Source organism: Anomaloglossus baeobatrachus, chromosome 3 (assembly GCF_048569485.1).
Source record: "Anomaloglossus baeobatrachus isolate aAnoBae1 chromosome 3, aAnoBae1.hap1, whole genome shotgun sequence".
Classification (NCBI taxonomy): domain Eukaryota; kingdom Metazoa; phylum Chordata; class Amphibia; order Anura; family Aromobatidae; genus Anomaloglossus; species Anomaloglossus baeobatrachus.
In genome coordinates, this window is record NC_134355.1 from 641,593,344 (window position 1) to 641,608,843 (window position 15,500).

Consider the following 15,500-nt stretch of genomic DNA (forward strand, 5'->3'; position numbering starts at 1 on the left):
GCTGCTCGAGTATGAAACTCCATGCCAAGATACGTTAGCGACTGTGACGGTGACAGATTCGACTTTGGAAAGTTGATGATCCATCCGAACGTCTGTAGAGTCTCCAGCGTAGCATGTAGACTGAGTGTGCATGCCTCTTGAGAGGGTGCCTTGACAAGTAGATCGTCTAGGTAAGGGATCACCGAGTGTCCCTGAGAGTGCAAGACTGCTACCACCGCCGCCATGACCTTGGTGAAGACCCGGGGGGCTGTCGCCAGACCGAATGGCAGAGCTACGAACTGAAGATGGTCGTTTCCTATCACAAAACGTAGAAAACGTTGATGTTCTGTAGCAATTGGCACGTGGAGATAAGCATCTTTGATGTCTATTGAGGCAAGGAAGTCTCCTTGAGACATTGAGGCAACGACAGAGCGGAGGGTTTCCATCCGGAACCGTCTGGCGTGCACATGTTTGTTGAGCAGCTTTAGATCCAGAACAGGACGGAACGAGCCGTCCTTTTTTGGAACCACAAAGAGATTGGAGTAAAACCCTCGCCCTTGTTCCTGAGGCGGTACAGGAACCACTACTCCTTCCGCTCTTAGGGAGTCCACCGCCTGCAGCAGGGCATCTGCTCGGTCTGGATGTGGGGAGGTTCTGAAGAACCGAGCTGGAGGACGAGAACTGAACTCGATTCTGTACCCGCGAGACAAAATGTTTGTCACCCACCGGTCTTTGACCTGTGACATCCAAATGTCGGAAAAGCGGGAGAGCCTGCCCCCGACCGGAGATGCGGAGGGGGGGGGCTGGAAGTCATGAGGTAGCCGCTTTGGAAGCGGTTCCTCCATTTGCTTTCTTGGGGCGTGCGTGAGCCCGCCAGGAATCTGAGACTCTTTGCGTCCTCTGAGTCCCTTTGGACGAGGAGAATTGTGTCTTGCCCGAACCTCGAAAGGACTGAAACCTCTGCTGCCATTTTTTCTGCTGAGGTTTGCTTGATCTGGGCTGGGGTAAGGAAGAGTCTTTACCCTTGGACTGTTTAATGATGTCAGCCAATGGCTCGCCAAACAGTCTATCTCTAGATAAAGGCAAGCTGGTTAAACATTTTTTGGAACCAGCATCTGCTTTCCAGTCCTTTAACCACAAGGCTCTGCGCAAAACTACCGAATTGGCGGACGCCATTGAGGTGCGGCTGGTAGATTCTAGGACCGCATTGATAGCGTAAGACGCAAACGCAGACATCTGCGAGGTAAGGGACGCCACTTGCGGCACCGCTGGATGTATGACAGCATCCACTTTTGCTAAACCAGCTGAAATAGCTTGGAGTGCCCATACGGCTGCGAATGCTGGAGCAAACGACGCGCCGATAGCTTCATAGACAGATTTTAACCAAAGGTCCATCTGTCTGTCATTGGCATCCTTAAGTGAAGCGCCATCCTCCACTGCAACTATGGATCTAGCTGCAAGTTTGGAAATCGGGGGGTCTACTTTTGGACACTGGGTCCAGCGCTTGACCACATCAGGGGGGAAAGGAAAACGTGTATCCTTAGAACGTTTAGAGAAACGCCTTTCTGGATGAGCGTCGTGTTTCTGGATTGACTCTCTGAAGTCAGAGTGATCCAAGAAAGCACTCAATTTACGCTTGGGATAGAGGAAACGAAACTTCTCCTGCTCTGCAGCTGCCTCCTCTGCAGAAGGAGCTGGGGGAGAAATATCCAACAGTCTATTGATGGCTGAGATAAGCTCGTTTACCATGGCGTCCCCATCCGGGGTATCCAGATTGAGAGGGGTTCCAGGATAAGACTCCTGATCACTCTCTTCAGACGCATCACTGGGCGACTGATTGCGCTGAGACCCTGAGCAGTGTGATGACGTTGAGGGTCTTTCCCAGCGAGCTCGCTTAGGGTGGCTGGGGCTATCATCTGAGTCATAATACTCAGCCTGGGAAGCCGGGGACCCCCTTGCAGTCTGGATTAATTCCAACTGAGGGGGATTAGCGGACAGAGACCTCGCCGTGTCCATAGACTGAGCCCCAGTCATGGATTGCAAAGTTTCAAGGATTTTTGCCATAGTCACAGACATTCCATCAGCAAAAACTGCAAAGTCTGTCCCTGACACCGGGGCAGGACTTACAAGCGTCTCAGCCTGGGTCACTACCCCTCCGGACTCCGGCTGGCGAAGCAGCACCGGATCTGAGCATTGCACACAATGGGGGTCTTTGGAACCTGCTGGTAGAGCAGCCCCACATGCAGCACACGCAGTGTACACAGCCCTAGCCTTGGCAGCCTTGCGTTTTGTGGATGACATGTTGCTGCCTCCTCAGAGCGAACTGGGGTATCCAGCCAGGAAGCGACCTCACAGTGCAAGAAATAAATAAATATATATATCTGGTGACACAGTACACCAATACACACTGAGGCACTAGAGGGGCCAGCTGAAATGCCGCTTACCGCCCGCTTAAGAGCGGGTGTGTGGTCGCCAAAAGCCCCCTAGTCCAGGTCTCCCAGAGCCTTGCGTCCTTCCTCCAGCCAGACTGCATGTAATGGCTGCCGGCGTCCTGGGAGAGGAGGGGGGGCGGGCCCTGGGCGTTCCTGGCTAAGAGCGGGAAGCCTGCTTCCCTCTGTGCCTAGTGAGAGGGCTGGAGCATGTAAATCAGGCTCCAGCCCTCGTCGCTGCTGCGAAACAGCGTCTCTCCCCTACCCTGATTGACAGGGTGGGGGCGGGAACGAAGCGGAGCTAGGCCGCAAAAGCCGGGGACTGGATTTATAAACGCCGCCGCCGTAAAAGCGCGGTCGGCGTGTCCCCGGCGCACTACAAGTCACAGCAGCGCCGCCGGTCCAGTGGGGGTCGGCGCTGCGTTCCCACAACACAAAAGTCCCCCAGTAAACTGCAGGAACACCAACTCAATCGTTACGGTCCCCGGCGCACTACAACACCCAGCCAGCCCGGAGTGTGTCTGTGCCTGCCGGGGACACAGAGTACCTGTATGATGCAGGGCCATGTCCCTGATTGTACTCCTGCTCCATATCCATCAGGTTCAACTGGGTCTGTGGATGGAGCCCGGCGTCAGAGCTTAGAGGCCGGCAGGATCCCACTTCCACAGAGCCCTACAAGGGGATGTGGAAGGAAAACAGCATGTGGGGCTCCAGCCCCTGTACCAGCAATAGGTACCTCAACCTTACAACACCATCCACGGGTGAGAAGGGAGCATGCTGGGGGCCCTATATGGGCCCTCTTTTCTTCCATCCGAAATAGTCAGCAGCTGCTGCTGACTAAAATCTGTGGAGCTATGCGTGGATGTCTGACCTCCTTCGCACAAAGCTTGAAAACTGGAGAACCCGTGATACCACGGGGGGGTATAGCCAGAAGGGGAGGGGCCTTGCACTTTTTAGTGTAGTGCTTTGTGTGGCCTCCGGAGGGCAGTAGCTATACCCCAATCGTCTGGGTCTCCCAATAGAGCGCTGAAGAAATGTTTATGATGCCGGAATGGGTTTTGTTTGTAGCAGCATTTACCCTAAAAGGAACAATAAATCTATAAGTAAATGATGACACTGAACAAGCAATATGCAGACAGGGACCAAGAAGGGAGGTGTCTGCTGCAGCTAATTGTCCTACAGCCAAACACGAGAAGGAGAAAGAAAGAAAGAAAGAAAGAAAGGAGGGACTTGGTTTATCTCCTGAGACACAGAGAAGATATCTACGTAACGCTCAGTTTTAATTGTACTTTCACACTTGCGTTCAGCGCAGTCCGTCACTATGGAGAATAGCGTAGTCCGTTAACGCACTGCGCTATTTTCCATAGACTTGTATGGACAACGCACTGTAACGCAAGTATCAGCGTTGCATCCGCTGGACGACGCAGCGTCGTTATTTTGACGCTGCGTCGGGCGGAGGGAACGCAGCATGTAACTTTTTTTGAGCGGCGGAAACCTTTATTTTTCACTGCGCATGCTTTTTTTTTTTTTTTTTTAAAAAAAATAAAAAAAAAAAAAAAAACACAAACTTTATTTTGTTTCTCGGTGGCCGAACGTTCAGCTGGGCGCCCGGCCGCCGGGATGTGAGAGCGATCAGCTGAGCGCCCGGCCGCCGGCATGTGAGAGCTCTCAGCTGAGCGCCCGGCCGCCGGCATGTGAGAGCTCTCAGCTGAGCGCCCGGCCGCCGGCATGTGAGAGCTCTCAGCTGAGCGCCCGGCCGCCGGCATGTGAGAGCTCTCAGCTGAGCGCCCGGCCGCCGGCATGTGAGAGCTCTCAGCTGAGCGCCCGGCCGCTGGCATGTGAGCTCTCAGCTGAGCGCCCGGCCGCCGGCATGTGAGCTCTCAGCTGAGCGCCCGGCCGCCGGCATGTGAGAGCTCTCAGCTGAGCGCCCGGCCGCCGGCATGTGAGAGCTCTCAGCTGATTGTTCACAATAGTCTGCTGCCGGTAAAACTGTAAAGAAGAAAAAAAATAAATAAAAAAAAAAGCTTTCCGTTGTTTTGTATGATCCGTTGCATCTGTTGTGCCATTATATGCAACGCATCCGTTGCATCCGTCACACAACGCAATGCAACGGATACTGTCCAACGCAAGTGTGAAGCTAGCCTTAAAGAAACAGGAGGCGATTAATAGAAAAGTAGAAAAAAAAAAATATATACTTCATTTTAAAAACTTTCCCTATGTTGCTAGAATCCCTTGGCCGAAAATTAGGATTAGGCCATGGCGAGTTGTGAGCTCACCTAGTGAGGTGGAGTCTTTACGCTGTAGATCGAGGTGAGCGGCTCGAAGGAGCAGAAAGGTCAGCATGTCAATCAGTGAGGAACAGTTTATTCAGGACAGCAGAAGGACAAGCAAAGCTTGAAGCCCCAGACACTACTAGAGAGCAGTCACTCACAAGAACTATAGAGAAGGATAAGCAGTCTGGAATTGCAGCAGGGATATGGTTAGCAGGACAGATGTTTGCATTCAGGAACTTGCTTGCAGAGATGCGTTACCTTGATAGCAGAGACTAAGATGTAAACTGCATCTAGAACAGCTGCAAGAAGCTGGTTATCTCGAATATTGATTACAGAATGATAGATGTGGCGTTCACATAGATAAGCTGCACTGAGCTTGGGAATAAACGCTGGTGCTAGAAAAGGAGTGAGGAGTAACAGAGGAGATAGTTAAAGACCTGGCTAGAGCTGAGCCAAGTGAAAGGAGATGAAACTCCTGGCAAACCTTTTGTAGCCAAAAACAGATCCTTTCTTTATACTTGGGCACACATGGTTGCCTTAAAAGTCCTAAAGTGATGACTTCAAAGATGATCGACAGGTGGTCAGAGTAATCTAGGATGGGATAGTACAGAAGGAGCTGAAGAGGGACAAAGGAGCAAGACCCTGCGCTAAAACCAGAACAAGTGGAAAAAAGAAAAAAAAAAAAAAAAAAAAAAAAGAATGAGGTTTTGTCCATAGAGATATAATAGCCCCCCGATCTAGTGTAAATGGTGTAGTCAGTCCCCCCGTCCTAGTGTAAATGGTGCAGTCAGTCCCCCTCGGTCTAATGTAAATGGCGCAGTCAGTCCACCTCGGTCTAATCTAAATGGTGAAGTCAGCGCCCCGGCCCAGCGTAAATGGCACAGTCAGTTCCCCTACTCTAGTGTAAATGGCACAGTCAGTTCCCCTACTCTAGCGTAAATGGCACAGTCAGTTCCCCTACTCTAGCGTAAATGGCACAGTCAGTTCCCCTACTCTAGTGTAAATGGTGCAGTCAGCCCTCCGGTCTAGTGTATAAAGCACAGTCAGCCCTCCAATCTAGTGTAAAAAGCGATGTCAGACCCCTGGTCTAGTGTAAAAAGCACAGTCAGCCCTAATTTTCTGGTACCACCATCAGAGCAAGCTTTGGTCCACAATCCCCACAGCCCCTCATCATAGCTACTCAGCCCTCTTCCTCAAAATCCAGCTTCTCCTGCATGACAGAAGATCATGTTTCCATTCTACTCTCAAGATCACATCTAACCACTTAAGGCTACTTTCACACATCCGGTTTGAGCAGTGCGGCTCAATCCGGCTGTGAAAACTATGCAACGGATGCGGCGAAAACACCGCATCCTTTGCATAAGTTTTTACATGCGGCCCGTCCGTTTTTTTCCGGTTGTGGCATGCTACTGAGCATGCGCAGTGGAAAAAAACCGCATGCGGCGAGCGGATGCGTTTTTTTTTTTCCGCATCGCGCCGCATCCGGCCTCCATAGGTATGCATTGAAAAATGCACCGCAGCGGCCGGATGCGGCGCGATGCAGTGTTTTTTGCCGGAGCAAAAAACGTTGCAGGGAACGTTCGATCCGGCCGCCGCATCGGCTAAATCTGCTGCATGCGGCAAAAAACGGACGGAACGCAAGCCCCTGCGGCACAATACGGCACTAATGTAAGTCTATGCAAAAAAAAAAACGCAACCGGCGTTACAAAAGCCGGTTGCGGTTTTTCTGCAGAACGCCGTATTGTGCCGCAGAGCAAAAATCCGGATGTGTGAAAGTAGCCTAACCCATCTCTTGAACCAAGGTTCAGTTCTTGGACCCCTGCTGTTCTCCATCTACATCTTCAGCCTGGGACAGCTCATAGAGTCCCACAGCTTTCAGTATCACCTCTATGCTGATGATACGCAGATCTACCTCTCTGGACCTGATGTTACCTCCTTAGGCTATGTGCGCACTAGAAAGTGCCTTTTTCTTAAGAAAACACTGGACCCTCTTAATGAATTCCAAACCCGCAGAAAAAAAAAACGAACCAAAACCGCAACGAAATCCGCATGCGGTTTTGCCTCGGATTTTGTGCAGATTTGCAGCGGATTTTCCGCAAGTTGGTCCCTGCGGATTTTTACCATTATCTATGGCAAAAACCGCAGGTACCTGCGGAAAAGAAGTGACATGCTCATTAGTTCCGCAGCGGAAAAATCTGCGGGTAAATCCGCGGGTATATAAAAAAAAAATAAAAACAGTGCGCGCACAGCATTTTTTAACACCCATAGGATTTTCTGGGGAATGACTGCAGCAATGTTAGAAACATTTTCTGCAGCAAATCCACAGTAAATCCGCAGCGTGCGCACAGGGCCTTAGAAAGCAAAATCCCACAATGTTTGTCTAAAGCTTAACATGGACAAAACAGAATTCATTGTCTTTCCTCCTCCTCATTCAACTCCTCCACCAAGCCTATCCATCAAAGTTGATGGCTTCTCACTCTCCCCAGTCTCACAAGCTCGTTGCCTTGGAGTAACCCTCGACTCTGCTCTATCCTTCAAGCCACACATCCAAGCCCTCTTCACCTCATGCAGACTACAACTCAAAAATATCTCCCGGATCCGTGCTTTCCTTAAGGGCTCTTCTCCACTTGCGTTTACATATTCACAACGACACTCGGCTACAAATGTGAGTCGAGTGTCCTGTGTATGATCTGCGTACAGTGTGTGTTTTTTTCCTCACAGCATCTGTATGACATGCGAGCATCATGCGAGTGCTATGTGAGTGTTTATGCATACCGCGTCAGACTCGCTACCGGAGGAATCTCCAGTAATACCAAGGTCTGGCCGCGGTTACCTGCACTGAACCCCGGATCTGTCACCTGAGCTCCGGAGATCAGCCCGGCCTGTCTGCAGCTGTGCTGAACTGAACAGCAATCGCTGGGAATCAATCACTCGGCGCTCGCTGTTCAGGCTGCACTCTAGAGCTCCGGAGTTCAGTGCATGTAACCGCGGCCAGGCACGGTATTACTGGAGATTCCTCCGGTAGCCAGTCTGACGTGGTATGCAAGTGTCAAGGATCCGTGTGACATGCGTATGCCATCTGTATGACATGCGTATGCCACCCGGATTCTGATTTTTTTTCTCGCTCCCATAGGCTTGCATGGGGGTGCGAGAGCTGAGACTCGGTGCAAATCGCAGCATGCTGCGATTTCACCGAGAGCACGAGACGTGCCGTAAAGCATTTAGCAAGAGGACACGACCTTATTGATTAACACTGGTGCAAGTGCGATCCGATTTTCTATCTGATCGTACTCGCACATAGATATCGCAAGTGGAGAAGAGCCCTAACCAAGAATCTGCAAAAATATTAGTGCATGCCCTCATAATCTCCCGCCTCGACTACTGCAACCTCCTGCTCTCTGGCCTCCCTTCCAACACTCTTGCACCCCTCCAATCTATCCTAAACTCTGGGGCCCGCTTAATCCACCTCTCCCCTCGCTATTCCCCAGCCTCGCCACTCTGCCAATCCCTTCACTGGCTTCCCATCACTCAGCAACTCCAGTTCAAAACATTAACCATGACATACAAAGCCATCCACAACCTGTCTCCTCCTTACATCTGTGACCTAGGCTCCCAATACTTACCTGCACGCAACCTCAGATCCTCACAAGATCTCCTTCTCTACTCCTCTCTCATCTTCTCTTCCCACAATCGCGTGCAAGATTTCTCCCGTGCCTCCCCCATACTCTGGAACGCTCTACCTCAGCATATCAGACTCTCCCCTACTGTGAAAAGCTTCAAGAGGAACCTCAAGACCCACCTCTTCCAACAAGCCTACAACCTACAATAACCCTCAGTCCAGTACACCACTGCGCAACCAGCTCTGTCCTCACCTATTGTACCATCACCCATTCCCTGTAGACTGTGAGCCCTCGTGGGCAGGGTCCTCTCTCCTCCTATACCAGTCTGTTTTATACTGTTAATGATTGTTGTACTAGATTTTATGTATACCCTTTCTCACTTGTAAAGCGCCATGGAATTAATGGTGTAATAATAATAATAATAATAATAATAATAATAATAATAATAATATTATTATTAATACTGTATATTGCTGCAGGTTTCAAACATGCAAATCTGTCCTGAAAAAAACTGCAGCAAATATGCTACGTGTGCATGATTTCTAAGTAAATCCAATCCCTGTCTCATATCGGGGTACAATGATCACAACTCCTATAAGAATAGGCATAAATTTGCTTCAATCAGTGCTTTACATACCCATCCTTAGCGATAGTTTGACTTTTGGATCCTCACCATAAAATGCGTATAGCTTAAATGAACCCCTGCAGTGTTTTGTTTTATTTCACTGCTGGAGTGATGTTTTAAAAGTAAACCCCCGGCCCAATGTCTTAAACACAGCTGCTGCGGTCTTCATCTTTTTCCAGAGTCGCTCTCTTGTGATTAGTGATCTTCCAGTGTTTCATGGAGGTGCGCAGGAGGTCACAACTCAATACAAGTCTATGAGAGCCTCGTTATGGCTCTCATAGATTTGGATTTAGACTAAATTTCTGATTTCCGGACTGTCATAAGTTCCGGGCACAAGATGGCGCTGCGGGACAAAAGGTAAATATATGATAAGGAAGGGGGGGGGGGGTGGTCTTATATTTAAAGCGCCACTCCAGCACTGAAAAAAAAAAAACCACTAGAGTGGTGCTTTAATTAAGTAAATGATCTGAGATACTCAGACTATGAATGGCTGTGACCCCACTATATATACAGTGTGTAATGAGCGCCATCACCACCGTGTACGTACCACAAACTGTACCACGTCCTCAGACCGGTGTCTGGCTGATTTGAAAGCAGGTAGAGAGGTGACCACCACAATCTGATATTCCACGTGTCCGGTCATCATCTTCCCACGGATCTCCTGGTATTCTGGGACCCACATGTCCAGAGCCGTGTGCACATTCTGAACCTGCCTGGATAAAAGTGAACATCAGGTATTAAGGGCTTATCGGAGCACACATGGGCAACAGCCACCTGAAGAACGGAGTGCATGGATGAGCGAGGGGCCTATATTCCCTCATCATGGATATCTTGATCTACAGTAGGAAGGGGACCATGACTGCACCATCCAAATGATACCTGTTTTGCAATAATCCAATGTGCCAGTGCTGAGAAATCAAGCTCTGAAGCCACAAGCAAATCACCCTGGAAGTGCATTGGCGAGGGTAGGGGGGGGGGGGGGGGGTGTTATCCAGTCTGTGCACTTAAAGGATAATTAGCATGTGGCTTGATTTCTCTGCACTGCCAGTTGAGTAAAATCTTTTTCATATGTTTTTAAAGGTTTTTTTTTTAGTTCTGGAAAACCCCTATCCACAGCTGCATTTTTTTTTTAAAAAAATGAAAACTGTGCTTAACTCCCCCTCCCCAGGTCCACCACTGCTGCCTGTGTCTAGTATTGTCTACAGTGCTGATGCCACGTTGACATAACTGCAGCCAATCAGCTTTGAGCTGCTCTTGCCAACAAAATGAGCGGGAGCTGCTGAGCTCAGTGACTGGCTGCAGCGCTGTTGACATGTCAGTGCTACAGGCAGACAATGACAGACCATACGCAGCGGTAGTGACTCAGCGTTGGACCTGGGGAGAGTGAGCACCATACAGTTTGTTTTTGTAAAAAACAACTGCATTTGGGGAGGAAGGTATTTTCTGAATGCCTTTCTAAAAATAAAACCAAAGACTAAAAAGATTATTTTTGTCTTCAGTCTGGATCTTTCAGCACTGACTGAATCCAAGGTGAACGCATGGGGGCGATGAACGTCACCGGCAGGGGGGCTGCGGACCAAGGAGAGGGGGGAGCTGCGGAGAGAGGGGGGGGGGGGGAGCTGCAGAAAGAGGGGGAGAAATGGGGGAGGCGAGGAGAGAGGGGGGAGCTGCGGAGAGAGGAGAGAGGGGGGGAGCTGCGGAGAGAGGAGAGAGGGGGGGAGCTGCGGAGAGAGGAGAGAGGGGGGAGCTGCGGAGAGAGGAGAGAGGGGGGAGCTGCGGAGAGAGGAGAGAGCGGAGAGCTGCGGAGAGAGGAGAGAGCGGAGAGAGAGAGCGGAGAGCTGCGGAGAGAGGAGAGAGCGGAGAGAGAGAGCGGAGAGCTGCGGAGAGAGAGAGCGGAGAGCTGCGGAGAGAGAGAGCGGAGAGCTGCGGAGAGAGAGAGCGGAGAGCTGCGGAGAGAGAGAGCGGAGAGCTGCGGAGAGAGAGAGCGGAGAGCTGCGGAGAGAGAGAGCGGAGAGCTGCGGAGAGAGAGAGCGGAGAGCTGCGGAGGAGAGAGAGAGCGGAGAGCTGCGGAGAGAGAGAGCGGAGAGCTGCGGAGAGAGAGAGCGGAGAGCTGCGGAGAGAGAGCGGAGAGCTGCGGAGAGAGAGCGGAGAGCTGCGGAGAGAGAGCGGAGAGCTGCGGAGAGAGAGCGGAGAGCTGCGGAGAGAGAGCGGGCTGCGGAGAGAGAGCGGGGCTGCGGAGAGAGAGCGGGGCTGCGGAGAGAGAGCGGGGCTGCGGAGAGAGAGCGGGGCTGCGGAGAGAGAGGGTGAGCTGCGGAGAGAGAGGGAGAGCGGAGCTGCGGAGAGAGGAGAGAGCGGAGCTGCGGCAACAGGACAAGCCAGGGAGTACAGAGGAGTATATATTTTTTGGGGGTTTTTTTTAACACCCAAAGAATCCAGTCCTAAAAATTTGCAATCTGGGGAGTCTAAATTTCTTGGGAAAGTCATCTGTAACAAGGACTAGTACAGCCAAGTGCAACAGCAATATATTGCAGATCCTCACGCTCCGGTAAGTGGCCTGTAGAGCCCCTGATGCCGTCTCACTAGCTACACACAAAAACTGTCTACTATAGAACAACTGGACATTTGGACAAAAACATGAAATGTAACCAACACTTGGAGTCCGGGCACCAGAATCAGAAAGCATTAGATTCAGGCAGTAATTTGATTTTAGCATTAAACATTATTTTGTAGGATTTGGCCACGTCTCCTATAAAGGGGATCATTAGCTAGCAGACCTCCGGGCGTTATAATGTGATGACAGAAGATGCTGTGCAGCGGCACAACCACTGGACCGACACCAAGGAAAGGTTAGAACAGGACACGGGATAATACACACCATGCATAAAACACTCCAGACCCGCGGTAATGATGTCTTCCCTGCTGAGCAATTTACTGGGCCCATTCTTGTGGATTAGGCCCCGTACAGAACCATATGTGATTCATACAAATAGAACTGCGTCCATGTTTTTCCTTTAACCCTATGACATACCGTAACTGGTCACTTCACTAAATCAAAAAGCACTAAATTAGCTAGCGCCACCAAAAGTCACATATCGCCAGTGAACATAAGGGTTCGTTCACATCTGCTCGATGGTTTCCACCCAACCTCATTGTTGTGCTGCATTGATGGAATGGTGGACACCAGCAGTTCCTCATGAACCAAGCGGTGGTGCTTACTGATGATAACACTCCTGTAAGAGTTGGCTCAGGAGCACACCTCTCCCCGACTGTCTGCCTTGCCGGAGGCAGTGTGTTTCTTAAGATTACTAGCTAGGACCAACGGCATCGTTTCACCACTGGTCTGAACTGTGCGCTCTTGTAGGCTGGTGAGGCAGCTTTGCCGGCACAGTATGATAGATAAGCAGGGACATCAAGGTTAGCTGGATCCATCTATACGGCCAGCTTCGGAGCGAGCAGGCTCTAAGGGAGGGGGTCGGGAACCTTTTTGGCTGAGAGACCCATGAAAGCCACATATTTTAAAATGTAATTCCAAGAGAGCCATACTCACTAGGGGAAAGCGGCAGTGGTGGAGCGGCTCAGAAGGTCCCAGGAGGCAGGGTAAGCGATGCTGCGGGCACGGAGGAGAGGGTGTCGCGACTCAGTCAGTATGCGAATGGTCGGCAATACTGCTGCGGGCTCATGGGCTGTCGTGACGACGGGCGCCATTGATCTGTGAGCTGCTTTGAGTCTCCCGCAGTTGACGAGATTGACTTCAAGAAAATGGCTGCGGAGTCCTATCTGCGCACGTGCCACCTCCGCGGCCATTTTTCTTGAAGTTGATCTCGTCAACTATGGAAGATTCAAAGCAGCCCACAGATCAATGGCACCTGCCGCCATGAAAGCCCACGAGTCCGCTGTATCGCCGACCCTGTGCCACCACTGTCGCCCCGGTAAGCCATATGTGGTTTGAAAGATGCACCCCCATTTTTCCCCTAGTTTGGGGGGAAACAAAGTGTGTCTAACAGACCAGAAGATTTGTCTGCGAGCCAGATGCGACCATCAAAAGAGCCACATCTGGTTCGCAAGCCACCCCTACTCTAAAGCATAGACGTGACACGCTCTCCGGACGCCCTGAGAAAGCAGAGTGGCAGGTAACCTAAGTAAAGAGCTGTACTCTACAAAATGAAAAGGCTTCCATCCCTACTTGGAATACAACAAAGTGGTTCCCCTGCCCTGCCCGTGTAACCAAAAGAGGAGTCAAATAAAATTTTACAGGTTAATTACGCATTTCGAGGCAATCTGATTTTATCCGAAAGAGATCGCCTTGAGACGCGTAGATTAATAAACCTGTTAAATGTTATCTAAGTGTTTCAAGGCAATCTGACCTCTTCCTCAGGATGAAACCAGATCGCCTCAAAACGCGTAGAATAAACCTGTTAAATGGTAACCGACTCATTGTTTGGTCATACGGGAACGAAGGGTATTCCGTCTTGGTGTCTCTACACCCGTGGATCGGCAGCAGCCTTTATGGCTACATAGTGGTTGTGTCTCACACAACCACCCCAGGTGAGGAGATTCATGTATCCCCTCACCCCTGTCTCACCAGGTTTTACCCTATTGCGCTTTTAGGTTTTCACCTTTCGTTTACTTCTCCAGCCCTACTTGAGAATAGAGAGGATTTTAATAAAAATAATTTACATGGTTGCATTTTTTTTTTGTTTTCAAGACCTTTGCAGTTTAACCATTTTTAAACAAGAGAAGAGAAAACACCCTTAAAAGGACCCCAGACATTGGATGGACGTCGGCCGAACTCGCATACTTGGTGGCAGCAGCCTAACTTCTGCTACATAAGCCCCTGGTAGAGGTATCTGGCAGCAGCTCTTTCTGAAAACACACGATTGCACGGCTGATGCGAGCGTTAATGTGTGCGAGGTAGACAGTCAGGAGAGTTCAGATGACGCTATCTAATGTGTACGGTCAGCTAAATTAACTTATTTTAAACAATTAATTTCCAAATACTGTATGTACAGTCACAGGCCACCAATAAATTATGACTCTACATTTACTTTCAATATGGATAAAGCATTAGCATAGTTTACCAGTTTCGGAAACCGCTGTCCCCTTGGTGTAAATAGTTTTTAAAAAAAAAAACAAACAAAAACTGTGCTTTATTCACCCTCCCAGGGTCCAGCATTGTGTATTCACTGCTGCTCTCGAAGTCTGTCATTGCCTGCAGTGCTGAGTTCAAGGTAACTGCAGCCAATCAGGGAGTTCAGGAGCTTTGCCCGAATTGATAGCACGAGCCGCTGAGCTCACTGATTGGCTGCAGCGCTGTCAACTTGCACTCGGCACTGCACACAATGACAGACTCCAGAAGCAGTGGCGGAGACTCAGTGCTGGACCCAGGGATGGTGAGTACAGCTTTTTTGTGGCTTTTTAAAAAAAAAACAAAAAAAAAAAAAAAAAAAAAAAACTGCAACCGGAGGATAGGGGTGTTTCCGAAACCAGAAAACCCCTTTAAAGCAGGGGGATGCACAGTCATTGTTTTTGGAGCAAAATATCACTAAATTTGTGCCAGAATATTGAGGCAAAATACAACAGGTAACGGGAATGAAAACCAAAGTAAATGTGGCGCCGTGTCTTTATAGACCATGCCTTGTGTGCGGTGGGGCACAGGTATGGAGGAACAGAACTAAGGCCTAGTGAAACTAACACAGTATGTTTGCATACTTATGCCTCTTTCACACGTCTGTGTAAAACACACACACACACACACACACACACACACACACACACACACACGTGTTCCACGGACTGTTGTGTAGGTGCGTACTACGTGTGTGTTTTATATGTGCTGTCCCTGTGCTATCCCTGTGACATCCGGATAGCACACGGACAGCATGAGCTGGTATACTTAGCTGTCTCCCACCCTGCTGTTGCTTCCGGGTCTGCAGTCAGTGCAGTGAATATTCACGAGCATAATGAGCGGGCCCGGAAGTAACAACAGAGACAAGTATAAAAATTCTCTATCTTTATGTGAACTGTGTTTTCTCTGGTAGTGTGCAGTCCATGTGACACTCATGCTACCGGCAGAAAACTGACATGTTGCCGTGTGGAGCACACGGTCTTTCTGAAAACATGGACGTGTGCGCAGACCCATTAATTTTAATGGGTCTACGCATGTCCATGTCTCCAGTACAGGTTAAAACAGACGTCACATGTACCGAAGACATGTGTGAAGGACGCCTTAAAATGTATGATTACTGGAAAACCAACCGATCCTGAGAATAAGGGGTCTTATAATCCCCCACCCCCTCATTTTGATTGAGGCATAGTGTCGCGGGCGGAGGAGGGGACGCCGCGCTCTCCCACTGCTCGGGTCCGGCTGCCGCGGCTGCTGCGGCCTGCTGCTGCTCGGTAGCTCGAGCGATGGGCCGGATCCCGGGGACTCTAGCGGCGCTCCTCGCCCGTGAGTGAAAGGGGGTTTGGGTGTGGGGATTGTTGATTGTCCGTGACGCCACCCACGGTTGTGGTGATTGAGTGTACACCACCGCTGCTCTAGCTGGGGATCCCGGGAGTGATGGTATGGAGCAGC

At 50.2% G+C, this 15,500-nt stretch overlaps 1 protein-coding gene across 2 annotated transcripts in view; it reads right to left on the reverse strand.

Moving 5' to 3' along the window:
- HS1BP3 (HCLS1 binding protein 3) overlaps positions 1-15,500 on the reverse strand; it is a 141,075-nt gene that overhangs the window by 121,233 nt on the left and 4,342 nt on the right. For both annotated transcript variants that reach the window (XM_075341145.1, XM_075341146.1), the window contains exon 2: positions 9,474-9,639. In XM_075341145.1, the coding sequence (XP_075197260.1) occupies positions 9,474-9,639 (166 nt within the window). The remainder of the gene's footprint in view (positions 1-9,473; positions 9,640-15,500) is intronic.